The 27,978-nt window shown below is 44.1% G+C and overlaps 2 protein-coding genes across 7 annotated transcripts; one reads left to right on the plus strand and one right to left on the minus strand.

Annotated features, from left to right (window-relative positions):
• Window positions 1-7,646: 7,646 nt before the first annotated feature.
• DCLRE1B (DNA cross-link repair 1B) lies at window positions 7,647-15,510 on the minus strand. Its single transcript, XM_043460180.1, has 4 exons — window positions 15,006-15,510; window positions 14,008-14,173; window positions 13,327-13,509; window positions 7,647-10,810 (listed from the first exon to the last, which is right to left on the minus strand). The coding sequence occupies exons 1-4, from the start codon at window positions 15,192-15,194 to the stop codon at window positions 9,723-9,725; spliced, it is 1,626 nt and encodes a 541-aa protein (XP_043316115.1). The 5' UTR covers window positions 15,195-15,510; the 3' UTR covers window positions 7,647-9,722.
• Window positions 15,511-15,600: 90 nt separating this feature from the next.
• AP4B1 (adaptor related protein complex 4 subunit beta 1) lies at window positions 15,601-27,484 on the plus strand. 6 transcript variants are annotated; one of them, XM_043460179.1, is made up of 11 exons: window positions 15,601-15,711; window positions 16,017-16,204; window positions 17,861-18,085; window positions 18,529-18,659; window positions 19,188-19,335; window positions 19,910-20,406; window positions 21,755-21,838; window positions 23,046-23,149; window positions 23,916-24,123; window positions 24,545-24,826; window positions 25,072-27,484. In XM_043460179.1, exons 2-11 carry the CDS (start codon window positions 16,092-16,094, stop codon window positions 25,497-25,499), a joined length of 2,220 nt encoding a protein of 739 aa, XP_043316114.1. In that variant the 5' UTR covers window positions 15,601-15,711; window positions 16,017-16,091; the 3' UTR covers window positions 25,500-27,484. The 6 variants fall into 6 exon arrangements, with proteins under 6 accessions (XP_043316114.1, XP_043316109.1, XP_043316108.1 ...); XM_043460174.1 differs by having other exon boundaries at window positions 15,699-15,813; XM_043460173.1 differs by lacking the exon at window positions 15,601-15,711 and adding an exon at window positions 15,720-15,857.
• The last annotated feature ends 494 nt before the right edge of the window (window positions 27,485-27,978 follow it).

Raw genomic sequence — 27,978 nt, forward strand, 5'->3', positions numbered from 1 at the left:
ATGAGGGAAGGAGGGTTTGAGGTTTCATTTCTGTTTCCTCCCTTACCCACACGTAACCATCATCCTGTCTCTCACTTTCTTCAAGTACTAGATCTTTATTCAGTAAAACCAAGGGATAGTGCTTTTCTCTCCCTTTACCTGGATCAGCATCATTTCTCATTATCATGCCTCCATCATTTCCTAGCTTCTCTCCTTTTCTTTGACCAACTGTTACATGCGTGAGCTTTTCTCACCTTCATTCCATACGTCATTCCCTATCATCAGTTCTAAGCAAAAGCCAAAACATGCTTTAAGAATGCACACAGAGACCCACAAGGGAGAGGGCAATAAATCAGGACAGGACCTCAAAATTTAATAACTGATTATTGTTTATGCTCTATCATTTTGCAATTCCTACAAACTCTGAAATCAAAGAGACCTTAATGAAGTATCCCTTGCCTAACACAATTCCTGATATGTGGTTGGTAATAATAGCTATTTTGCTGAGTAAATTACTGAGTGTTTATTCATGGTACTCAAAGCATCAGAATTCAGTAAACTATAGAATAGAGTTTAAGAAACTTCAAAATAGCAGTCTTCACCTTTGGCCATGCATTTAACTGATTTTTTTTCTATTATTGCTTTTGGAAACTCATTTGTATAAAATCTGTAAGTTGTCATCAAGTGATTAGCAAGTGGTTCTCTCTGGTTGGGGCCGGGGAGCTACCCTATCATAGAGGGTAAGCATAGAGGGTAAATTTTCTGATGTGAAATAGGGCTTCTGCCTGACCAACCTCAGTGCTCCCAGAATGTCCAGTATAAACAAAAAGCATGGACTTTGGAGCTTAATGTCACTAGGAGTCCTAACTCTTCTAGTTACGAGGGCATGATAGTGGGTCTGCTCATGAGCCTCACTTATCTCATCCTTAAAATGGAGATGGTAATAATACCTTTTCTGTACCTCCCTCATTCTGTCCATTGGAAAATTTCTTCAATGTTACTTTCAAAAAATATCCTGAAATCCACTACCATTCATCTCTACTGACAACTGTCTACAAAATCAGAAACTCTCTGAGAAGTAGAATATAGAATAATAACAAATATGGATTTGTCAGTCCCATCTTGATTTAAAAGTGCAGGTTTTAATTATGTATGTACTAACTAAGAGCCTTGCAGAAAGAGACTGCTCTTTCATGAACCAAAATTGCCTTGCTCATTCAGGTGCATTTCTATAAGGAGATAAAATATCACTACTCGGTGAATTAAACAGAAAAGATTAAATCAGACCAAATATGATAATGCTGTGTCTTCTACTGTATCTTATAGATCTCTCCTAGAAGATGCAGCTATTCAAAGGTCAGGACTAATGTTATTTGCTATAAAATTTCATAATAATTTAAATAATCAAAAAAATAAGTACTCTCTGATAAATTCATTTTTGTTTACTGAAAAGTTCTAGTCTCTCAGGAAGTGTAACCTCTAACCCCAAGGCTTGTGTTGACTCCAAAGCAAGTAAAACATGTTTTTTCCTCTTAAGTACATAGTTCTAAAACATGTCTATTACAGGAAATAATGTTGATTCATAAAATATTTCAATTATTTACTTGTAGATAAATCTTTTTTTTTCTTCTTCCTTTCTTCATTTCCTTCAAATATGTTTATCTATATAATGTCTTTGGGTATAGATATACTTTTCCCTTGTGAAAGCTCTGGTAGAAGGAAAGGGACGTCTCTCTCTCCCTTCAGTTGCTTGTGCTAAAGAGGTAACTCTGATTTTTATCCAAACACAATGCAAAAACACCAGTATCTCTCACAGCTGCAAAAGCTTCCTGACTGGCATTCTTGCTTCATTCTTGCCCCATTCTCCATCTGTTGCTTTCAAAACTATGTATCAGATCATACCACCCCAGTACACCAAAGCACTTTCCACAACACTTAGGCTAAAACCCAAGCTTCTCACTCTGTGGGTCACGTCGGATCTGACTCCTCCCTCTGCCTCCGATCCCATCTCCTCTTCTCCTCCACTTGCACAGCTCTTGCTGATGTTCCTTGGGCACAGAGCTCATGGCCATCGCCTGGTTTTGGTGCTGATGCTGCCCCCAGATCTTCACCTGGCCGGCTCCTTTTCATCTCTCAGGTCTTGAAGTGTCATTCCCACTGGGATACTTCCTTGACCTTTATCTGAACTGCTCCCCACATCCATTAAATCAGTATTAATATCTTCTTCTTCCTCTTCTTTTAAAAAATTTTTTATTTATTTTTCTTTTTATTATTTATTTATCAGTTTATTTGGCTGTGCCAGTCTTAGTTGTGGCATGTGGGATCTTTAGTTGTAGCATGCAGACTCATAGTTGGCGACACATGAGATCTAGTTCCCTGACCAGGGATCAAATCCGGGCCCCCTGCTTTGGGAGCATGGAATCTTAGCCACTGGACCACCAGGGAAGTTCCAGTCTTATTTTCTTCTTAACACGTATTACCATTTGATATTTATTTATGCATACTGCCTCTCTCCTTTAGAATGTTGAAGTTCCATGTGGGTAGGACTTTTTCTGTCTTGGTCACTATTTCATATCCCCAGTGTCTAGAAAACTTGCCTGGCACATAGGCATTCATTAAATATTTGTTTAATGAACAAATGAATGAAGAGATTTATGGGCACTAGTTTTCTCACTGGGATAGTTGCAAGTTAATATAGAGATAATATTTATACTGTATCTGCCAAACTTAAGCATTCAATAGTGGTCAGCTCCTGGAGGGCTTTGAACTCTGCTTTATTCCCTCTTGGAGAGAAATAGTGTTTATTGAAGGAGGATTGCCTAAAGGATGTGTGATGCATCCATTCCTCCAGATTAATTCATTTATTCATTCACCCAATGTTTATCATTAAGAACCTGGTATGTGTTCTAGACAGCAGGAATAAAACAGTGAACAAAACAATCAAAAAGAAAAAAGGAATCCTAGAGTTTACATTCTAGTCCATGAGGCAAACACTAACCTCAATAGATAAATGATATCATATGGAAAGTGCTCTGTGGAGAAAATGCAAGGCAAGGAAAGAGGGAGTGGTGGGCAAGGTGGTTGCAATTTTAAATAAGATGGTCAAGAATAGCCTCATTAAGCAAAACCTTGAAGTAGGTAAGGGAGCCATGTGGGTGGAAAAGATGGTGGGGAGAGGGAAGAAGTGATTGTCTACAGGGTAGATTGGAGTAGCTGCAAGGAGGTCAGCATGCCTGGAGCAGAGTAAGTGAAGGGTGGCAGAGGAGGAGTAGATGAGGCAATCTGGAAATCATAGGGGCCATGCAGACCACCAGGAGAACTTTGGTTTTTATTCTGAGTGAGCTGGAAAGCCATTGGAGGATTTGAGCAGAGAAATAACATGCTATGACTTATATCATGGCTATCATGGGGACTCTGTATTTGGAGAGAAGGGGGACAGTATTGGAAGCAGAGAGAACATTTAGGAGGCTATTGAAGAACTTGCACAAGAGACAAAGTTTGCTTGGACAAGGGTAGTAGAGGTTAAGATGGTGAAAGGAAGATTCAGGATACAGGTAGAGTCAACAGGATTTACTGAGATGCAGGTGGGAGGGGAAAGCAATGAGAAAGGAAGAATATGAAACCAAGCTTACTAGGGACATGTAATAGGATTGCTTAGCAGTATGGAAGGCCATTCTGATGTTTGAAATCACAATTTTAAGATGAAACCAGACAGTCTGATTGAATGATTTCTCCAGGAACATCTAGCTGCTCCGGTACAGGCAAAGAATAAATGGATATTACGGTTTATCCAGAACTGGAGTTTTCCAAGGTAAGGTTGAGTGAGAGAGAGAAAGGGAGTGATATTATAAAGATGGACTGTAGGATACAGTTCAGTCAAGGAAGGAAGTGAAGATGAGAGGGCTCATGAACAGTGAAACATTGGCAATGAAGATGCTTGAGCAAGTCAGCTGGAGAAAAGAGGGTTTAAATTTGAGATTTCAAATGTAGTATAACTTCTGGTAACGACAGGGTGGTAAGGTAGAGGGAAATGAGGTCTTTGGAGATGACGAGGTCAGAGACTGAGACACCAGAATGTTGATATCATCCAGGGTGGAGATAGCGTTCTGAAGGAGGAACAGAACAGGTGGAGGTGTTGGGGAAGCAGCACTCAGAAAGCATGGAAGCTCCCAGCCCTTCCCACATACCTTGCCCTGTGCATTGCTTCCACCTGGCTGTTCCTGAGTTATATCCTCTTATAATAAACTGATGATCTAGTGAGTAAAGTATTTCTCTGAGTTCTGTGCATTGCTCTAGCAAACCAGTCAAATGCAAAGAGGGGATCATTGAAACCTCCAATCTATTGTGGTCACTCAGAAGCACAGATGATGACCTGGACTTGCAACGGGCATCTCAGGTGGTGAGGGGACAGTCTTGTGAGACTGAAGCCTTAATCTGTTAGATCTGATGCTATCTCCAAGTAGACAGTCTCAGACCTGAGTTGAATTGTAGGACACCCAGCTGGTGTTAGCATTGCTGGTTGGCAGGGAAACCCCTGGTTCCAGTTTAGGAACTGGATGCTCAGACCTTTTAGCAGCAGGAGTCTGGTTTCACCCTCATGCTTTGTTTCTAGAGTCTGGTTAGTAGGGGGAGTGGGCTTGACCCAATCTTCTTCGCTTCTCAAAAGCACACCTTTCAGAGAGCACATTAAGGATGGGACTGTAGCACTAGGGATGAACTTCATCCCTCACTCCCCAAAGTTACTAAAAATTGATGAGAGGAGTCAGGACTGGTTAGATAGCCCTAATGCAGTAGCTTGCTTGTTTTTTAAAATTTTTCACAGTGCTGGGTCTTCACTGCTGTGTGAGGGCTACTCTTCAGTTGCGGTGCTTGGGCTTCTCATTGCAGTGGCTTCTCACTGCGAAGCGCAGGCTCGAGGCGCGGGGGCTTTGGTAGTTGCAGCATGAGGTCTCAGTAGTTGTGGTGTAGGGGCTTAGTTCCCCCCACGACGTGTGGAATCTTCCCAGACCAGGAATTGAACCTGTGTCCCTGGCATTGGCAGGTGGATTCCTAATCATTGGACCATCAGGGAAGTCCCAAGGGTGTTTTGATTATGTAAATATTGCAAGGGAAAAACTAACCCAAGGTGAGCCAGAAGTTTTGTGTGATTGAAAGATGATTCGGTAAGCTTTCTGTTTAGGAAAAGAACCAAGTCCAAGATTCTGGGAGCTTTCTGTGATCTGGTGGGTCGAGGAGGTGTTCAAAGAGAAAGTTACCTAGGAATGAGACAGTCAAGGTGGAAGGGTATCTAAATAAAAGCACTGTGACCAAAATAAAGACAAGCTTGGGGCTTCCTTGGTGGCCTAGTGGTTGAGAATCTGCCTGCCAATGCAGGGAACACGGACTCGATCCCTGGTCTAGGAAGATACCACATGTCTCTGGGCAACTGAGCCTATGCGCCACAACTACGGAAGCCCACATACCCCAGAGCCTGTACTCGGCCCCAACAGAAGCCACTGCAACGAGAAGCCCATGCACCACAGCAAAGATTAGCCCCTGTTCGCTACAACCAGAGAAAGCCCACTCTGAGAAAGCCCAGCAACGAAGACCTAGCACAGCCAAAAATAAATAACTCATCTGGGAAAAAAAAAAAGACAACATTCTGAGGATGAGAATCCCCCATGGGCAGTTGTAGACACAAATATTATATAAAGGCAAGCAGAATCATTTTCTAGTGATGTAGATGGGATATCCTACAGAAGAAAAAGGGGGAAGTGCCAAGAACTCAAGACAAAACAGCTTGTGGTGGTGGTGCTTAGGGAGGGTGGGAGGTGGGAAGCAGGTAACAGACCAAGGGCTACTCACCAGTTATTGCATTGAAAATTCATGCACATACAGGGAACTATATTCAATATCCTTTGATAAACCACAATGGAAAAGAATACGAAAAAGAATGTATGTATGTATAACTGAATCACTTTGCTGTACAGTAAAAATTAATACTTTATAAAAATCAACTATACTTCAATAAAACAATTTTTTAAAATGTGTACATGGACCTCCAGATGGAATTTCTCCTACTTATGAACCACTCCAAGAATGCAGAGGGAACTGTCTCCTTAGGAGTGGACTTGAGATAGAGAACCCAGATCTAAATCCCTTTTCTTGAACAAGCAGACTCACTTATCTTCTATTTCCTACCACAAAGGGCAGTCTGGGTCACATGTAAGAGATGGTTGCCCAAGGCCAGTCAGGCAGATTTTCTTCCCTAAAGGGACTTAAATCACTGTCAGTCTCCTTGTGGAAAAGTACAAGTTTTCCCACAGATCATGAAGCAAATAACTAATTGATCTCTAGGGAACTTTCTTTCTCCCAGTAACTTGAAGCTTAATTGCAAGAGCTTCACAGATCAATGGGGTCATCCTTATATTCTAAAAATAAATTGGCTTCTTAAAGATACATGCATTGAAGCATTTTTGTTTGAGAGTGTTGAGAAATCAAATAATACAACTGCCAATCTCTATTATAAGCCAGAAAATTTGATTTAGAATAGTATGGAATCTTCTCATTGTTAATACACAGACATGCTACCGACAGCTACATTTCTCAAAGCCCTTCGCTTCTCACCCTCCCCCCACCATCTGAATTCATATAGATCCCGCTTCAAGGAATACGTGTGACACAGCATGTGCCAAGAGTGGACAAGTGTCCTCGCTGCTAGAAGATAACTCCCATCTGGGGGCCCTTGTACGGAAGACTACCTTATCTCTCCCAGCCACCTTTGCATAGCACAGAAGTGAGACAGCTAGAGGCTCCCAGATGAAGTCTAAACCTTGCCCACATAGTTTAGTAAATATTTATTAAGTACAGAAGATGATTTTCCACGTGTTGACATCTACCATTCTAATAACATCATTTGAACTTAATGAGTCTTCGTGGCATTTTTAAATTTTATTTTTGGCTGTGCTGGGTCTTCATTGCTGCCTATGGGCTTTTCTCTAGTTGTGTGCAGGCTTCTCACTGCAGTGGCTTCTCTTGTTGTGGAGCACGGGCTCTAGGGTCCACAGGCTTCAACAGTGGCAGCACACAGCCTCAGTTGTTGGGGCTGCCGGGCTCTCGAGCACAGGCTCCCGAGTTGCTTAGCTGCTCTGTGGCGTGTGGGATCTTCCTGGAGCAGGGATCAAACCCTCATCTCCTGCACTGGCAGGTGGATTCTTTACCACTGAGCCACCAGGGAAGCCCTTTCATAGTATTTTACTGCTATCCTCTTCTGCAGAAAAGGTAATAAGGAAACTTCCTGGAGGGCAACTAGGCACCATTTGCATCAAGAACTTAAAACTGCTGGGATTAGCAGATGCAAACTACTATATAGAGAATGGATCAACAGCAAGGTCCTACTGTACAGCACTGGGAACTACACTCAATATCCTGTAATAAAAAATATGAAAATATTCTTTTCCATTATATGTATATATATGTATAACTGAATCACTTTGCTGTACAGCAGAAGTTCACACAACATTGAAAATCAACTATACTTCAATAAACTAAATTAAAAAACCTTAAAACTGTTATCCCACTTCCAGCAAATTTACTCCAAGAAAATAAACACAAATGCCATGATATATGCATAAGGATATTCATTGCAATATGTATAACTGTGGAAAAAAGAGCACACAAAATGATAAATAAAACAAATAGTTTAATTAAGGTATACCCATAATAGGGTATTATAAAACTATTAAAATGACATTTTGTATGAGAAAGTGCTTAGGATATTAATAAAGTGAAATGCAGGATATAAAACTATATACAGTATTACCCCAATTTGGAAAAAATTGTACATTTAATATATTTGCACACACAGAAAAAGACTAGAAGACAATTGATCCACATGGAAGAAGTTTGACTTCTTTCTTTATATTTTATGACTTCCAGTTTATTTTATCAGAGAATAATTTTTTTTAAGAACCAGAGGCTAAGAGAACCAATATTTCAAATACCCATCATGTGGAAGGCACTGAGCTAGGAATGTGACCAACTATCTAAGCTCCATAGCAGTCAGGAGAGGTCAGGTAGCCCTAGTGGTAAAGAACCCACCTGTCAATGCATGAGAGATGTGGGTTCGATCCCTGGGTGAGGAAGATCCCCTGGAGACAGAAATGGCAACCCACTGCAGTATTCTTGCCTGGGAAATCCCATGGACAGGTGCCACAGTCTATGGGGTTGCAGAGTCAGACACGACTGAGCACACACACAAAAGCATCTCCATGGCTGGTTTACAGATGAGAAACTGAGGCTCCGTTATGGAAGCCTGGAATCTCTACTTGCCCAGGTGCCTTGGACTCACGCCCAGGACAGTGCCCATGTCCCCTGCTGCCCCACATGCCTCACCAGTATGGTTCCTAGCAGGCCCACGGGAGGGTTGCAGTGAAGGTCACTGACAAAACAACTGTGGACAGCTTGCCCTAGAGAAAGGCCTTATTTTGCTTTCTAAACTCTTCATATCTTCCTCCAGAAGTAGACAATTTCCTGCCCCCTGGAAAAGAAACACAGGCCTCTTCATTGGGAAGGTTTGAGCTCCACTGTGAAACAGTTTTTATCCATGTGTCCGGCTCCACATGCCTGCACCCTCTGAGACCATGGTGTCTGCTGTCCTGCTTATTGGTTTGGCATTTTGTCAGGCTGTGAGCAGAAGGACAGGGCAGAACGTCACACCCCCACCCCTTCCACCAGCTGGCTTCTTGGTCTCTGCCCTGGATACTAAAACCAACAGGCTGTGTCCTCTGGCTCTCAACCTGAGGATGGGGGAGGGGAGATACAGAGTGGAAGGGGGGGACAGCAAGGATCCCAGCTATGTGACCAATCAGGACTACCTGGCAGCATATTTGATCTCTGTAACCTTATTTTGCCAAACAGTCGGGACCTCCAGGTGGCTGGGAGGCCCATTCTAACCCTCAGCCTAATTGTCGGCTGAGTTCCAGGTACTGCCTTGGTGAGGGGCGTCCAGAACCCCCAGCTGGCTCTCTTCCAGGTAGGTCCGCAGGGACACTAACTGCAAACTCTCATGGAGGAGAGGTGGAATTTTTCTCCACTTTTCTAAGGACATTCATCACTTCCTGTTCCCTCCCTGGGGCAGACCCAGGAAGTGACTTAGATGGGGTCAGTGACATTCAGGACTGGAGCATGCTGCCTGGGTCACCACTCTATCTTCCTGTTCCACAGTTCCTGAATTAAAGAACAGAACTACCTAGGGGCTTTCATCTAGGAAGAGACAGAAGGCAACATGGGGAATGACACATGACATGCAAAACAGTGGGAATAAACTGGTCCTTTCTGAAAAGACCCTTCATCTCTCTCTGCAGTCACAAAAGAGGACTACATATTCACAAAGGTTACAGAAATACTGGGCTAAACAAAGTTAAATAGATTAAGTTCCTATAGGACTTCTCAAAACATTTAAGTGCTCACAAATACTGTAAAGGTATTAGAATGGAAAGTGTTTCTTAAACACCAAGTCAATTAGAGAACTAAGGATTCCATAAGCACCAGGAGTCCAATGAACACACCTTGAGAAGTGTTGTTAAAGGGTGGGCCTGTAACACAGAAAAGTAAGGCCCCAAATAAGCCATCTGCCACTATCTTCAAAAGTACAGTAGGGCTGTGGCACTGCCCATTTCTTAGTGGTGGAAATACAAAGAGAGCTAACTTTGAAAATAAACAACTCTTGATGAGTTTAAAAAAAAAAAAAGTGCAGAGTTGGATCAAACAAGGTTGTCATTCTGTACTCTCCCATCTGTACTCAAGAGTTTATGGTATTTTTCCACTTGCTGGTCGAAGATCCTGGGAGAAAATCCTGTCTGGATAAAGTCCACTGGAGTCAGAAGGTATTTGAGTGCCAGGCCCCTGAGCTCAGGAGTCAGAAGAGGGGCAGCCTCACTGCCGGGAGACAGGGGAGAATCCTGGCCCATCCAGGCTCTCTGGTTCTCTGTGGCTGCTGAGGCCACACTGTCTCCCACGGGTACCAAGTAGGACCCTACACCAATTTCCTCCCCAGTTTTCGGAGAAAGAAATTTCTCATTTGTAGACCTTAAGTGGACAGGAAAACCAGAAGGGGTAGTTAATACAGTCACCATCTTCTGGGACTCAGAGGAAAGGACTGCCCCCTCCCATTCTCGGCTGCAGACACCTGGGAACGACGGCTTCTTGATCTGCAAAGGATGGTGGGATGGCTGCTTCTCAAGCTTCCCAGCCAGGTTCTCATTCTTGGTTTTCGAGTCCCTGTCAGCTTGAGAGTGATCAGCGTCTTCCTCAAGGGATTCAAACACGACACCCTGGGTTCTCAGCCTCTTGAGCTTCCTTTCTAAAAATGGCCAGAGAAAACTTGGATTTCTGGAGGAGGAACTCATGTATTGACGTACAGAGTCTGGAATCAGGGGCACAGAGAGGCTGGGGCTCAAGCTGTCCTGAAAGTAGTCCCTACAGGGCTGTCGCCGGACAATGGGGACCACCTGGCAAGGCTTCAGGGCTGCGACAAAGACACGGAGCTCCAAGTAGGAGGAGTGGTCAGAGTAAGGGATGACGTGGATATTCGGGTGGGAGCGGTAGATCTTCCGGCTGGTGGGGAGGATGGCGATGGTAGGGTGGGTCTGGTTCCAACGCAGCATGGCGGAATGGCAGATCTCCATGTGGTCCACAGCATGGATGCGGCCAGCCTTCTCCTCCACTGTAAACACATCTGCCAGGCCCAGCAGCTGTACCAACTCCAGGCGCCGAGGACTCAGGACCACCCAGGTCTGAAACTCCAGGGCCAGCCGCTCCAGCAGCGACTCTTTTCCCAGGCTGTAGAGTCCTGAATAATGTTAAAGAGATTGGGGAAACTAACAAAGGAAGACAGTGAGGCTATGTTACTGTAGTTGCTGTTCAGTTGCTAAATCACATCCAGCTCTTCTGTAACACCTCAGGGACTGTAGCCCGCCAGGCTCCTCTGCCCATGGGATATCCCAGGCAAGAATCCTGAGATGGGTAGCCATTTCCTCCTCCAGGGGATCTTCCTGACACAGGGGCTGAACCCGTGTCTCCTGCACTGGCAGGCGGATTCTTTACCACTGAGCCACCAGGGAAGCCACAATGAAGCTACGTGCTTAGTCACCCAGTTGTGTCCGACTCTTTGCGACCCCAAGGACTGGAGTTCATCAGGCTCCTCTGGCCATGGAGGATTCTCCAGGTAAGAATACTGGAGTGGGTTCCCTCCTTAATGAAGCTATGGGGGAATCCTAATAAGTCAACAAAGTGTTTAATAAAAATACACAAAATTAATGGGACTATCCCCTGTTTGTATATCAGGAAGGAGGTGCATGTGAGCTAGGTATATGGAGGATGGGGCTTCCCAGGTGGCTCAGTGGTAAAGAGTCCACCTGCCAATCTAGGAGATGCAGGCAGTTGGGAAAATCCCCTGGAGGAGGAAATGGCAACCCATTCCAGTATTCCTACCTGGAGAATCCCATGGACAGAGGAGCCTGGCAGGCTACAGTCCATGGAGTCACAGAGGGTGGGATGGGACTGAGCACATATGGAGAAGGGGGTAGGGAGAAATTTAACACAGAATCCACTCATTCATTCAGTTCAGCAAAGGAACGCACCTACCAAGTGTTTAGCACTGTGAAACCAAACAACAATCAGTTAGAAGGTCCAAATAGTACTCAGAGAGAAAGAAACGGAGGCCTGAATTTGGATAATGCTTATGGTAACAGATACAGGAGAAAAGTCTACAGTCAGATTGTGACCTCCTTTAAAGAATCTGTATTTCCTTTATATCTACTTTATTCCTCATCATGGTTCAAAATCTCACTCTTTGGGCACAAATGCAGCTGATTTCTCTCTCCCTATCCCCCCTCACCCTTTTTAAAAAGAACCCATTCTAGGCCCTTTACTACTAGACTTTAAGCCCTCATATTTTATTCATTTTTCTATTCCCACTGCCTATCAGAATATTTGACACATAGTATGGGCTTATTGTATATTTGAAAAATTAATCAAGCCCTTCTGTATTACCCTCCTAGCCAGCTATGCTCCTCTAGGAAAATTCTGTGTTAAAAACTCCAAGAAGACTTAGGACTGGTATCTCTTCATGAAGTCAAGCAATCCTGAAAGAGAATATCTCTCCATCAATTTGGTGTCACTCTGGAAGGTATATAATTTGTTTTCAATGCCTCTGTTTAAGCCTATTTTGAAACTCCTTTCAGAGTTGGGGCATATCCTTTTAAAATATTCATCATGATGGCAAATCTTCTTCCTTTTGTGGATTTATTACAATTTTGGAAACAATCAAAAAAGTCATTTGGCTTCTCTGGTGGTCCAGTGGCTAAGACTCCATGCTCCCAATGTAGGGGGCCTGGGTTCAATCCCTAGTCAGGGAACTAGATCCCACATGCCACAGCTAAGACCCATCACAGCTAAATAAATTAAAAATTTTTAAAAAAGGTATTTGGAATTAAATCTATTATATTTAAAAAAATAAAAACTGATTTTCATAAACTATCTCAAAAGGCAATTCCAAGAATCCCCAAATGTTTTGTACTCTCGTAGAACTACAAAATCACAAGCAGACAGCTGTGATTTCAATGTATCTAATTGTAAGCATAACACTCACTTGAGCATCTACATTCTGATAAACTGCATTCACTTTCTAACAAATATTTATCAAATTCCTCTATCAGGCATTAATCTAGGCATCTGGCATATATCCGTTAAGTGAAACAAAGAGCCTGTTCATTGTGAAATTTCCATTCTAGTAGGGGGAGACAGATAATAAGAACTAAATACAATAAATACGTAAACTATGGAATATATTATAAGGTGATTACTGCAATAGTGTCCCTCTCCTACTTAAAACCCTTCAATAGCTTTTTGACCTAAGAGCAATGGTTGCATTTAGGATCAAGTGCAAAATGGCTTACAGGCACTTCAGTCCCTCCTGCCTTTCCAGCCTCCTCAACCACTATGCGCCTGTCACACGGCTTCTTCTCTGTTCCACAAACACGTAAGACTTCTTCCCACCTCCAACCATACTCTCAAGGAATAAATGCGTGTGTAGCAGAAATGGGGATAGGCAATCAACAATAAGCAATAGTACAGGAAAACATGAAGTATGTGGGAAGTTGAGTGCCATGAAAAAATGAAAAATTTGAATTGACTTAGGGGATCTGAGGTTGGGAATGTGGGAGCAGTGATGTATTTTTAAATAGTAAGGTCAGGGCAGATTTCATGGAGAAAAGGAGATCTGCACAAAGACATGAAAGATGTGAGAACCCCCAAAGAACCTAGATTCCCTAGTTCCATGAGTGAGAGAAAAAGGAAAACCCTCACCAATTTTTATGTTATGTTGTGGGTGCTTTCGAATGAGTTCAACAATCTGGCGGGCAGCTTCTTCTTGGGAAGGAAGAACCAGGTCTGGGTTGCAATTGGTATTGTCTAGGTATAAGGTATGAATCTGTTTCCCCAGTCTTAGGGCTGGCTCCTTCAGCATAGATGGTGTATACCGAAAATCACCTGGAGAAAAAATATGGGAGGCATAGTCAGAGACAAAAGCATAGAAGACAAGCTTCTCCCAATTCCAACAGCAGATGGGCATTTGCCTACTGGCATCTTGGAAAAAACCTAGCACCTTGGAAAAGTCTAGCAGTGATCTAATGTAGCAGAGTTTCTTTGTGGAAATGTCTCCATCGTGCTTCTGCATTTTCAGTACTCTTTGCAAAGTCTGTACCCTTAAAGAATGAAAAATCAATTGAGAAAGGATCATTCTGCTCATGTGACACGAAGCTAGGAGGCCTCCAGGCTTCTACTATGAGTCAAGGCTACTCAAGAAAAGTAATGTTGGAAATTTCCTGGCAGTCCAGTGGTTAGGATTCAGTGCTTCACTGCTGGCAGGACTGGTTCAATCCCAGGTTGGGGAACTAGGATCTTGAAAACCATGAGGCTTGGTCAAAAAAAAAAAAAAAAAGTAGTGTCTAGGCTGGGCAAGTGGGAAGGAGCCCTCTGGAAGCCCACCTGTGTAGAGGATGGTTCCAAAGTATCCTTCAAAGAGAAACATGACAGAGCCCGGGCAGTGATTGGCGTCCAAGAGGGTGACCGTCATGGTCTCTCGTCCAGCTTCATCTAGAGGCAGGACATGGCTCTCACCAACCTCCAGGGCTCGGATCCACTGCTTAGACACCTGAAGAAACAGCAGGTCATCCCAGGAAACACAGACGCCCCTCCCTGATACCTCCCTGGATCAGAAGCTGTGATAGGGATCACAGTCCTCTCTTCCTCCTCCCTCTCTCTACCCCATCCTTCCTAAAAGGCTAAATTAAGAGTCCAGAAAGCAAGTCTACTTAACCACTCTTCAACTTTCCAAACCATAATAATCCCTTGGAGTGCTGTGCTTAGTCACTCAGTCATGGCCAACTCTTTGCCACCCCATGGACTGTAGCCCACTAGGTTCCTCTGTCCATGGAATTATCCAGGCAAGAATACTGGAGTGTGTTGCCACGCCCTTCTCCAGGGGATTTTCCCGACCCCAGGATCCGACCCATGTCTCCCGAATTGCAGGCGGATTCTTCACCGTCTGAATCACCAGGGAAGCCCTTGGGGGGTGACTGTTAAAAAAAATTCCAGCCAGATTTCCAGGACCTGCATCATCTATGTCTACTGATTCAAATGCGGGAGGAGGGAGGCACTGAAGAATCTATTTACTCAGAACATTAGATGTATTCTTAGGAGCCAAGATGGGAAAACACTGGCCTAGCTTATGTGAAGAGGTAGGAACAGTTTCCTTGACAGGCCTAGAAGTCCTCCCCAGTTTTATCGCTGAAACATCCCAAGCCGGCCAGTTGGAAACCACTCTTGTTCTGGGTTTAATATGCATTTCTGGGTTCCCCAAAACTGTCGCTTTGGTAAAAATCAGTTCTCCAGGCCACAACTCTATGACTCCAAGACTGACAGATCGGAAGGCCCCACCCAGATGCCAGGACTAATTCTCCTAGGCCGACTCCAACCCCCCATACCTGTAGGTGACGGTGCAAGAGGTAAGCCGTGATTGGGGAGCAGTAGAGGGGCCGGGTCCAGGTGCTAGTCAGACCCACGGTGTGGTCCGAATGCATGTGAGTCAGGAAGAAGAGTCGGGCGGAGCCAGCCCGGCGCAAGCTCCAAAAGTCCACCGCGATGGGCGTATGAGGGATCAAGACCCCATTCATGGTGGCGGGGTTCGAGTCACCAGTGGGTTCTTTATGGGAACAGAGTTCCTGTGTGAGGCTCCTACCATGCCGCCCTGAAAAAAAACATGCTCGGGCAAGAACAGGGCTAGAGACCGTAAGGAAAAGCCAGCCCACTGAGGGAATGAATGGCTAGACTGGGCAGAAAGAAGGAAGTGACCTTGCTGGTAGGAGTTTGGGTGGAATCTCAAACCGCAGAAGGCGCCCAACTGAGCGCCACTCCCCCGGACGCGCAGGACCAGGGGCCAAAGCCCGGCACTCAAAGCGCGCGCTGCTGGGCGGAGACAGGCCGAAGTAGCCAACTTCCGATTGCCCGCAGCAGCTCCACCAGAGGGAGCCGCGCGGCTGCGCCGGGAGGTGAGAGGTTGGGGGAAGGGCACCCAAAGGTCGGGATCCTGGCTGCGCTCGGCGCTCCCTGGGAGAGGGTGATTGGCAGCCGCTCTACGCGGTCCCTCTGGAGGAGGCGGGACTTCCGCAGAGAGCTTGATTGGGCCTCTAGGTGATGGCAACCGCGTGGAGGCGCAAGAAAGGCTGGAACCGGAGAGGGAGGGGTTCACGGACAGTTGGCTGCGGGGCTGGAAATCAGGCCGAGGACCTAGAGGTTGGGCAGAGTTCTGTGGGCGGAGCGAACGAACCAGCCTGCAGGTCCGGGGATAGAACCGCAAAGTCTCGGGTGGGCCTCTCCCGGAAGCAAGAGGGTTGAAGTTGAGTATGCTAGGTCCTGGTTGCGGGCCTTGGGGAAGACAAGGCTGGGGCAAGATCGCGCCTGTTTTCCCTTCACTGACTGACATTTCCTTTACCCAGGTCCCCACATCAGGGCTAGAAGGAGCCCGAGTTCCCTAGGGATCTGTGGGAACTGCCCCGTGACTGTTGGAGAAGATGCCGTACCTTGGCTCCGAGGACGTGGTGAAGGAGCTGAAGAAAGCTCTGTGTAATCCTCACATTCAGGCTGATAGGCTGCGCTATCGGAGTGTCATCCAGCGAGTGATTAGGTATCACCTAACGCCCTAATTTCCCCATTGCCATCCCCAGCAGGCCTCTCTCCCCATGGCTGCGCAGAAAGAATTAATGAACTTTCATGCATGGCAGTTGTACTGTTTTTGCTTCTTTTACTCAGCTGGGTGGTTTCATCCATATCTTGACCTTGTACTGCTGATCTATATCTAGTACAGACGTCCTTTTTTATCCTCAGACTCACACATCCTGTTGCTTGCTTGGTATTTCTGCCTGGATAAGTCTTCAAAGACATGCAAAATAGCACCTGCTTTCTTCCCTCCACCTTCCCAGACCTGCTCTTCTGCTTGTATTGTGTTGATAAATGTCACCACCCAGCTGACCAAGTGTGGGAATCAGTCTTGATGACACCTGATCTTCACTGCTCAAGTCAGGTGGTATGGATTTATGGTTCTAAATATCCATCCTCTTTTTAAAAAATCGGCACTGCTGTTCTGGTTTCTTTATAAAAAAGAATTACAGTAGTTTAAGAGTAGGTCAGGGCTTCCCTGCTGACTCAGTGGTAAAGAATCCGCTGCCAATGCAAGAGACTCCAGTTCCATACCTGGGTCAGGAAGATCCCCTAGAGAAGGAAATGGCAACCGATTCCAGGATTCTTGCTTGGAAAATCCTATGGACAGAGGAGCCTGGCAGGCTACAGTCCATGAGGCTGCAAAAAGAGTCGGATATGACTTAGCAACTAAAGAGCAACAAAGTATCAGGTCATCTTGAGTGACTAAAACAACAGCAGAGTATTAGGTCATCTTGCTCCCATTTCAGTTAGAGTGATTTTCCAATATATGAATTTGACAATATACCTCTTGCCTGTGGCAAACTTTGTATCACAAACTTTAGCATGCACAGAAGTTTTTAAGAATGCTTTTTAAAATTTTAATGCTTCTTTAATGCTTTTTAAGAAAATGTAAAAATTTCATTCAATCCAGGAATTCTGATTTCAGTAGGTGGGATGGAACCCAGGAATCTGCATTTTGAACAGACATCCCCTCAAATTCCTATAGGAGATCACAGTTTCACAGACTGTGATTTTACAGAATCAAGTCCAAATTTCTTACCATAACATCCAAGGAACACCCTGTTAACTACCTTCAGACTGTCAAAAGAACATACCATTCTTGCTCATGTCCACATGCCTTACAGTATGTATCATTACCTATCTACTAGACTTCCCTGGAGCTCCTGCTAATTTGGCTCAAGTATTACTTCTTGGCAGTGTTAGATACCCATTGCACCTTATCTGTTCCTTCTGTTGTAATACTTATCAGTCATTCTGTAATTAGAGGTGTCCTTGTCTGCCTGCTTGGTAGATTTGAGTTCCTTCAGATCTGAGAACATGCCTTCCTCAGATTATGTCCCCAGAACTTATCCCTGGAATGTAAAAGCTGAATGCTGTTGGAATGTATCAATACTTAGGAATTCTGTTAAGTGTTTGTTGAGTGAATAGAAGAACGTTTATTGCAGGCCGTGTTAAGTTTTGTGTGATATGATAGAAAAGGTAGACCTGGTTGCTTCCCTCTAAAGGTCACAATCTAGTTGGCCATCCAGGACATGTATAAATAAAAGGCTTTCTGTAGGTTGTTGGTGATGAGTTGGGGAATATGTTTTTTACTTTTCCCTGCTGTGTGTGTTGGTTTCAGGCACATGACTCAAGGGGTGGACATGTCTGGTGTTTTCATGGAAATGGTGAAAGCTAGTGCCACTGTAGATATTGTTCAGAAGAAGTTAGTTTATCTCTACATGTGTACCTACGCTCCCTTGAAACCAGATCTGGCTCTCCTGGCCATCAATACACTGTGCAAAGACTGTTCGGACCCCAACCCAATGGTGCGAGGGCTGGCATTACGGAGCATGTGTAGCCTCAGGTGAGCACTCTCTTCCCTTCCTGCATGTCAGTGGCTGATGAGTTCATGTGGTCACAGGCAGATTTTTAATGGTGACAATTTATTTGAGCTCCTTAGTACTGGGGAAAACATGGTTGTAACCTGAACTCAGGTTGTCAGTCACTACTTTGATATAAAAAACTATATAGATGATTTTATTAAGGGATTTTTTCCTACTTTACTCTCAGTGAGATGGTTAAAGATTTCTACATGTGTGTGTATTTTAACTTGCCTGTGCAGCATTATCCACATGAAAAGTCAAGTGAGGCTTTTTAAGTTTGGCAGCAGCTTTCTTGAGTTTGTTGAGAAGAATCTGACCAATGCATATTCAAACATCTACTAAACCCTCTGTTAAGTGAATAGGGGCTAAATTATGTCAACACTAGTCCTTTAGGATCTGGCTGACTCCAGACTGTGTTGCTTAGGATGCCTGGTGTGCAGGAATATATCCAACAACCAATTCTCAATGGTCTGCGGGACAAGGCTTCATATGTCAGGAGGGTAGCAGTCCTTGGCTGTGCCAAGATGCATAATCTCCATGGAGACTCCGAAGTGGGTAAGTTTCAATGTAATCTATCATGATCAGTATTTATTTGTGCTTCCATTATATGACTTTGTAAAAAGATTATGTCGTTTTGGTAGAAAATAATAATGTGGCTCTACTGGATGTCCCTTTTTTAAAATTTCATTTTACTTCTTAAATTTATTTTTATTTGGAGGATAATTGCTTTACATGTTGTGTTGGTTTCTGCCATGGAACAATGTGAATCATCCAGAAATATTCATATATCCTCTCCCTCTTGAACTTCCCTTCCACCCTAGGTGTCTCTTTTAAGTAGGATGCAAGGCTTGGTATTTTCTGAGATTAAAGAAGTCCTTTCTTTGGGGTTCAGGTGAAATTCTTTGCATCAACTACTTAGGATAGTCTGGAAATGGCAATTTTTAACCTTGTACATTGTTACTGCCTTTGTTACTTTTGTGTAAGAGCAGAGAAGTTCAGCTTTGTCTGCCTAGAACTATCATTCTGGCTCTATTCTCGTGATTCTGAAGCTTTTGTTTATATGAGATTTTTATTCTTTTGTAGATGGTGCCCTGGTAAATGAATTATATAGTTTGCTGCGCGACCAGGATCCAATTGTGGTTGTGAACTGCCTGAGGTCTCTAGAGGAAATTCTGAAACAGGAAGGAGGTGTTGTCATCAATAAGCCCATCGCCCACCATCTCTTAAATCGGTTTGGATGCCTCTGTTCTCTTTTTATCATGATCAGATCTGCATCTCTGCATCATAGTGGGATCTTGTTGATGTATTGAATGAAGGAGAGGTTCTTGAACAACTTCTGTAGAGCAGTAGAAAAAAGTTAACTGTAACCATTAACTACCTCATGTTTCATTGTAAGTTTTATGGTTTGTTTTTTTTTTTTTTTTGTCTTAGTTTCTTTTGATAATATAGAGAGATGGCAGAAAGATCCTTCAGGGATAGGTTCTGTCCCCTGCAGTCATTATGTCCCCGAAACTAAGCCATTCACACATACTATCTTACAATGTAGAGAGTCTGGGTCTAGGGTATAGCAATCATGTCTTTGGCCTTAGATGAGTATGCATTTGTACTGTGAACTCATCTTGTTATTTAAAGACTTTGTATAAACTTTAAGTAATATGTAAAAAGAATAATTCGATTATGGTACAACCTATTTTTAAGAATTCTACCCTTATTGTGATGTGCAAATGACTAGTAACAGAGAAATCGCATGGAGGTAGTCCTAATTTTGTTGCTAACATAGCCCATTTGTTTTCTTTTGGGGGTAGAATGTCAAAACTGGACCAGTGGGGCCAGGCTGAAGTCTTGAACTTTCTGCTCCGCTACCAACCCCGAAGTGAGGAGGAGCTGTTTGACATTCTCAATCTGTTGGACAGTTTTCTCAAGAGCAGCAGCCCAGGAGTGGTGATGGGAGCCACCAAACTCTTTCTGATCTTGGCCAAAAAATTCCCCCACGTGCAGACCGACGTGCTCATGCAAGTCAAGGGCCCTCTGCTGGCCGCCTGTTCTTCCGAGAGCCGAGAGCTCTGCTTTGCTGCCCTCTGCCATGTGCGCCAGATCCTGCACAGCTTGCCGGGTCACTTCAGCGGCCACTACAAGAAGTTTTTCTGCTCCTATTCGGAGCCCCACTACATCAAGCTCCAGAAGGTGGAGGTGCTTTGTGAACTGGTGAACGACGAGAATGTGCAGCAGGTTTTGGAGGAGCTTCGAGGGTACTGCACCGACGTGTCCGCCGACTTCGCGCAGGCCGCCATCTTCGCCATTGGTAGGTGTCTGCTGCTTTTCCTTCATGAGAGCCTACACCAAACAGCTAGAGAGCTGGGGAACCACAGAGAGCAAAAGGGAATGAGTCTTGCTTCAAGGGAAAGTATTTAGCACCAAAAAATTGGGTCAGTGACTATGAATAAGTGGAGGAGGAAGGCTCTTTTGGTCAACACCGGTGTTGCCATGTCTTTCTAGGATATAGACTACAGGTGATTCAAACTATAACATGATTGATTAATTGAATTTAAAAAACATGTATTTATTTATTTTGGGTTGCGCTGGGTCTTAGCTGCTGCTCTCAGGCTTTCTTTAGTTGAGGAGAGCGGGGACTACTCTTTGTTGTGGTACACAGGCTTCTCATTGTGTGGCTTCTATTGTTGTGGAGCATGGACTCTAGGTGCACTGGCTTCCCTAGCTGTAGCTCTTGGGCTCTGGTGCACTGGCTGGGTAGTTGAGGCTCCCGGGCTTAGCTGCCCCGTGGCATGTGGGATCTTCCTGGAACAGGGATCGAACCTGTGTCCCCTGCATTGGCAGGCAGATTCCCATCCACTGTTGGACCATCTGGGAAGTCCAACACAATTTATATTGCCTTTTGTTGTACCTTACCAAAAATGCTTTTCTGTATATCATCTTCCCATAGTCTTGTGAGACAGTCAAGAAAAGTGGACAAGTGGTTATTAACTTCGTTTTCTAGATGAAGCAACTCGGGCACAAAAAGGTTCTTAAATTGCCCAAAGTTTATATAGTTCCTGAACTGGGACTGAAACCCAGCTTTCCTGACTCAAAGTCCTATGTCATTCAACAATCATTTATTGGGCTTCTACTCTGGGCTACTCCGTATTGTGCTGCATAGATCAACATGGAGTAAAACCTAAGGCCTACAGACCTTTTCACACTACCGTGTCTGGAATCTAAAGAGCTAGAGTGAGCCACAACGTGAAAGCAGCTGGGGAGCTCAGTTTTGGAGGACTTCAGGGAAGGAGGAGAAGGAACTCTCCTAGATAGAATAAAGTATGGCTATTTTTAGGGACAGAGAAGAGGAAACAACGAGGGGAGTAGAAATCCTGCCATCCGGAGGCCGCTGTCAAGTGTCCCCAGCAGGAATACTCCTGTGCGGGTGTGCTGCAGCAAACTGGCGGCCACATAAATACTCTGAAAGTTTTCAACCTTGTTCAACAGGGAATTCATTTTTACCTAAGTTCCCTTAAATTCTTATTTCATCAAGCAAGGGTTGGTTTGTTTTTTTTTTAGGTGTTTCCGGTCCTCTTGTTTTTGGTTGGTAGGAAATTGTTTTAGAATAAGGTGCTAATATTTGACTTAACACTTTTTCTGCTTTCCTTCCTCTGTAGGTGGCATTGCCAGGACCTACACCGATCAGTGTGTGCAGATTCTAACAGAGTTGCTGGGGCTTCGACAAGAGCACATTACCACGGGTAATAGCTACCATTCTAGGATTTTTCTGTGTGTTTTGAGGGGGGACCAATTTCCTGGCTTGTGATGGTTTCTCAGAATATGTTTGTTGTTGAATATGAGAGGTTTAAGCTTTTCTTTACGTCATCAGTTGCCACCAGAGGAGCATATAGACCTAACAGGGCAGGGAGTCTTCCGGTTGCCATGAATCTTCAAGGCTGTTGTATAGCTAATGAAGGGTGCTAAAGATGACCTTGCTTGTCATTTCCCCACCTTTGTCCCTCTTTTTGCTTTACAGCAGCAACTGTGAGCAGTGGCTGCCAGACCTGGGACTAGAATGATATAAACAAGGTGCCAAGGATACAGACATTTAAAGAGGCACTCACTATAATATAGAGCATGGATAAACAACAAGGTCCTACTCTACAGCACGGGGATCTATATTCAATATCCTGTGATAAGCCAGAATGGAGGCCTTCCCTGCTGGTCTGGTGTTTAAGAATCCACCTGCCAATGCAAGGGACACGGATTTAGTCCCTGGTCTGAGAAGATTCCACATGCAGCGGGGCAGCTAAGCTGGTGCGCCACAACTACTGAAGCCTGTGCGCCTAGAGCCTGTGCCCTGCAACAAGAAAAGCCACCGCAATGAGAAGCCCATGCACTGCAACTAGAGAGTAGCCCCCACTTACCACAACTAGAAAAAGCCTGCACAGCAACGAAGACCCAGCACAGCTAAAAAAAAAAAAAGCCTTACGAGAAAAGAATATATGAATATATATATATATATATATATATATATATATATAATGTACATAGAGAGTCACTCAGTCTCAGGTTCATGCAGGTGCTACCTCTGTGTGTCCTCTTATGTTTTACAACTTGGCACCTTGCTTGGGTCCTTAGGGCTTCACCATAGCCCCAGCGTCTCCATTTCTACTGTCTTCAGAGCATCATTCAACAGCAGCACTCCCCCACATTTGTGTAATGGCCTTCCAGTTTACCAAGTGCCTTTGCATACATTAATTCTTGTATCCTCATGGCAATCTGAGAAGAGCAACATTCATTTAAGAAATCGTTGCCCATGCCAGACTTTTCTCAGATAATCACCGACCACCCCCTCCAACACCCGTTTTGCAGACATTCCCGCAGCCTGACTATGTTCCTTTTCTAAGATTCCTTCCCACGCGGAGGCGCTAATCCTATGCTCTTGTGTCCTGAGCTGTGCTGCAGCGGTGGTGCAGACTTTCCGAGACCTGGTATGGTTGTGTCCTCAATGCACGGAAGCTGTGTGTCAGGCCCTGCCCGGCTGTGAGGAGAACATTCAAGATAGTGAGGTAGACTATGATTCTCCTTTACTTCTAGGTCAAGGGGAAGTGCTTGGGACCTGCTCTCTGAAATGGAATCTAATTATTCTTTCTCTCCAGTGTCTGAAGTGGGAATTCCTAGAATCAATTGCCACCTCAGATTCTCTTTTGGGTGTAGGCGGGATATAAATTATGCAAACATTAGGATTTAACTATGGTTTCCTTACAAATATTTTGATACCATTATTGTCGTGTAACATATTCATTATTTTGAGTGAGAGATTTAGACCATAGGGTTTTCAGCTGGCAGGAAAATCAGAGTCATTTGTGGACTTTCTATAAATGTTTAGGCTTCATCCCAGGTCTACTCAAATATTCACAAGTGGGAACCCTGGACACATACACTTTCAAGAAGCCTCGCAGGCGATTCTGACGTGCACTCTAGGTTAATCACCACTTTAATGGAGTAACTTAGGGAAATCTTCCAGTGACTTTCACTGGAGTGTGAAACCCCAAATTGGGGCCGAAGCCCCAAAACTGAGGAATCTTTATTGCTTAAACAACATAGGCATGAGAGTCATAAGTCTCCTTTTTTTGTGGTAGAATTTCATTCCTATTTGTTGTAGAGAGTTTAGTAGTGGGTAGAGATCAATAAATGCAAGTTGAAGCAAATAAAATATACTTTTTTAGCTAACTCTAGGGGAGAAGCAAAACCTTCTGCTGTCTGCCGTCTGCTCTCGCCTATGTTTTGGACAGCCAAATGTTAAGCATCTGTTCTTACTCCCTAATTCCCTAGGGGAAGCAGGCACTTATCTGGTTACTCGGTGTCCATGGGAAGAGAATCCCCAATGCTCCTTATGTGTTGGAAGACTTCATAGAGAATGTGAAGTCAGAGATGTTCCCAGCTGTCAAGATGGAGCTGCTCACAGCTGTGCTGCGCCTCTTCCTCTCTCGTCCAGCTGAGTGCCAGGACATGCTAGGCCGCTTGTTACACTACTGCATAGGTAGGCCCTTGAGAGGAAATGGTACTTGCCATGGCCAGTTGTGTATACCTCCTGGTGGCTCAGATGATAAAGAATCTGCCTGCAATGCAGGAGACCCGGGTTTGATCCCTGGGTTGGAAAGATCCCCCAGAGAAGGGAATGGCAACTCACCCCAGTATTCTTGCCTGGAGAATTCCATGGGCAGAGAGCCTCGTGAACTACAGTCCCTGTGATCACAAAGAGTCAGACACAACTGAACGACTAACACTTTCACTGTCAGTCATAGAGGTTCTCACAGCTTTCATTGTTTGATGAGCTGTGTCTGGGACCCAAGGAGAAAATGTCAACATTTTCTAGGGTTTCCTCCCTCCTATTCTGGTGGGCACAGGGATAGAAAGAATGTTTTTATTTTTAATTAACTCAATCTTTTATCTTACCTCAGAGGAAGAAAAGGACATGGCAGTACGAGATCGAGGTCTCTTCTATTATCGCCTCCTCTTAGCGGGCATCAATGAAGTAAAGCAGATCCTGTGTAGCCCTAAATCTGACCCTTCCCTCAGACTTTTGGAGGATCAGGCAGAAAGACCTGTGAACAGCTGGGCTTTGGACTTCAACACTTTGGTGCCAGTCTATGGCAAAGCCCGCTGGGCAACCATCTCTAAATGCCAGGGAGTAGAACATCATGGCCCAGAGCTTCCTAACACTGCAGCCTTTCCCACATCAGGTAAAAATCATCCTTATTTTCTGTCTTGTTATGGAAAATCTTTATGGTAGAGAGTAAAGTACCCCAGCTAAACTTCAGATTGTTGCTTGAATTTCGTCTTTGTGAACAAGAAAATTTGCCATTGGTTATTTAAGCCATTTCTCCAAAGATAAAAATCACATTGTGTACTTTTGGAAATCTAGAGTTAAAAATGTAGTTCCAGCAGACTGAGAGCATCTCTTAAACAAGCTTTCTGACTCTTGTAGGACCGCTGATTCCCGCAGAGAACAGGGAGAGGGTCCAGGAACTCCCTGATTCCGGAGCCCTCATGCTCATCCCCAATCACCAGCTTACTGCGGAGTGTTTTGAGAAAACTTGGCTGAGCCTCAAAGTTACTCATCAGCAGGCGTTCCCGTGGCAGGGAGCAGTCCATCCTGACACCCTGCAGATGGCGCTGCAAGTCGTGAACATCCAGACCATCGCCATGAGCCGGGCTGGGACTCAGCCATGGAAAGCCTACCTCAGTGCTCAGGACGACACGGGCTGTCTGTTCCTAACAGAACTGCTGCTGGAGCCTGCGAACGTGCAAATGCAGATCTCAGTGAAACAAAGCGAGGCAGGGGCAGAGACACTGAAGAGTTTCACTTCTGTTTTAGAGACTGTGATCGGAACGATTGGAGACATCAAATCGTAACGGCTTCTTGTCTGTCCTGAGTGAGATGCATAGCTCTCAGAGTTCCTTAGTTTTTCTTATCATCACTGCTTGTAAGTCCAGATAATATCAGATGCAAAGGAGAAGGGGAATCTGGAAATGAGGATTCTTCCATTTTTGTCCAAAGAACATTGACATGTTCCTCTCATACCTATTGGTGAATGACCCCACTTTTCCAAGTGATGTTGTAAAGGTTAATGTTGTTGGGGAGAGGGTGAGGGTAGAATTTGTATTCTTTTCTAATTAGTTTAAGGGATTATTTTACTAATTAAAGATGTCTGATGTGTCTGGAAACTGACAGGGACATCAGTTTGTAAGGGTCATCTTTTCTTCCCTGGATTATTACAGTAAATTCCTTACTGTTATAATATTTCTAATCATGTTTTTCAGGCCAGAGTTCAAAGTCCTTAGCAGGATATCCGAAGTTCCTCCTCTGTGCCATGTCTCAGCGCTCACCAGAATACCCCGTGTTCTGGCAAAAGCAAAGCACGTGCAGTTCCCTGAATATACTCAGCTCTCTCTTATCTCTGTGCTTTTACTTCCTGCCTGCAATATTTCCTCACCCTCAAATCTTTTTAAGTAACGCTTAGTCTATCTTTTGGTGTTCAGCTCAGATATGAGCTCTTTCAGGATGTTTTCTGTGACCCTCGCTGCCTTCATTAGGGGTTTCATTCAAGCTGTGAAAGCAGTCAGTGCATGTGTCTAGCAGTACTATTGGGGTGCCGCTAAAGAACCCAGCCTCCCAATGCAGGAGATATAAGAGACATGGTTTCGAACCCTGGTTTGGGAAGATCCCCTGGAAGAAAACCCATTCCAGTATTCTTGCCTGGAGAATCCCATGGAAAGAGGAGCCTGGTAAACTACGGTCCACAGGGCCGCAAAGAGCCGGACTGAAGCGACTTCGCACAGCACAGCAGTACTATTGTAACTGTTTTCTTGTCACTCTTTCTCATGTTTAATTTTCTTCATAACTGACCACATTTTAGACATGGAGACAACTTATGGCCAAAACAGATGTAATAAACTGATGGTAAAGTATAAATAACCAGAGATTCCAGCATAGGAAAAATAAAAATACCTGTTAAGACCAGTTGAGTTAGGGATGGGAAAGTATACAAATGTCCAGGCTGAAAGGGTCTACATAGTTGATACAGTTGAGGTCGTATTTAGCTTTGTAAGTGATTTGCATGCTAAGTAGCTTTAGTCATGTCCGACTCTTTGTGACTTTGTGGACTGTAGCCCGCTCGGCTCCTCTGTCTGTGGGGATTCTCCAAGAATGAATACTGGAGTGGGTTGCCATGCCCTTCTCCAGGGGATCTTCCCTACTCAGGGATCGAACCTTCGTCTCTTGCATCTCCTGCATTGGCAGGCGGGTTCTTTACCACTAGCGCCACTTGGAAGCAGCCAGAATTAAAGAGGAACGGTTGTGTAGTTGTCACCAGAGAGAAAGAAATATTTCAATTCTAATTTCTAAAAGAAATTTACATGTAGTTTTTACATGGATGGTACTGAATGGTATGTAGAATACTTGTGTGGCAAGTTAGTAAAGTGTTTCACATGACTTTCTTGTGGTGTTCTTCAATATGAACAGAGAACATAATTTTAATATGAAGCTTAGTGAGGGCATTCTTCAAGGACTAAAGATACTACGACCCAGATATCATCCAGCTTAACTCAAGGACTTCTTCTACCTGGATCCATAGATGGACTGCATATCCTTCAAATAATGCTTTGCCTATGATTTCTCTCAGCTAATCTTTTAATAAGAGTAGAAAACAGATAGTGCTGAATTTTCTGGCAAGGGCCTGGATTTAGTCAGTTGTCTGTCTCTGCCAGACAATTTTTAAGGACAGTGATTATCTTTCTTTCCTTCTGTCTACAGTGCCTACAAGATAGTGGTTACTCAATAAATAGTATTGAATGAATGGCTGTAAGTTTTGAATAATTAGATTCTGATGGTATTTGTAGACTGGTGTTTGAAGTGTGTTTTGTTATATTGCGTCAACCATAGAAGATAATAGATGGAATTCCATCTTGGCTAGGGTTTCTCAGAAGTGGTGCTGCTGACACTTGGGGCCATATAATTCTTTGCTGTAGGGGGTTTATCTGTGCACTGTAGGATAATCATCAGAATCTGATCTACACCATTAGATGCCCCCAAACCCCCGTTGTGACAACTAAACATATCTTCAGATGTTGCCAGGTTACCATGGAAGTAAAATATCACCCACAGTTGAAAAAGACAGATCTGGATCCTGGATCCCCAGGGACTGGAAGGAGGAGGATCAGAACATGTTCAGAACCACTTTCCATATTTTGACTTGTTCAGTTAAACTGAATGTTTAATTAGGTACTAAAACAAAGTCGAAGTGTTAAGTGCTACCAGTTTTAAGTGTTGGAAGGAAACAGGATGTGAGTGGTAGAAATTGAGTAAATTGATCGACTTCTTAAAAAATTAAGG

Source organism: Cervus canadensis, chromosome 2 (genome assembly GCF_019320065.1).
Source record: "Cervus canadensis isolate Bull #8, Minnesota chromosome 2, ASM1932006v1, whole genome shotgun sequence".
NCBI classification, from domain to species: Eukaryota; Metazoa; Chordata; class Mammalia; order Artiodactyla; family Cervidae; genus Cervus; species Cervus canadensis.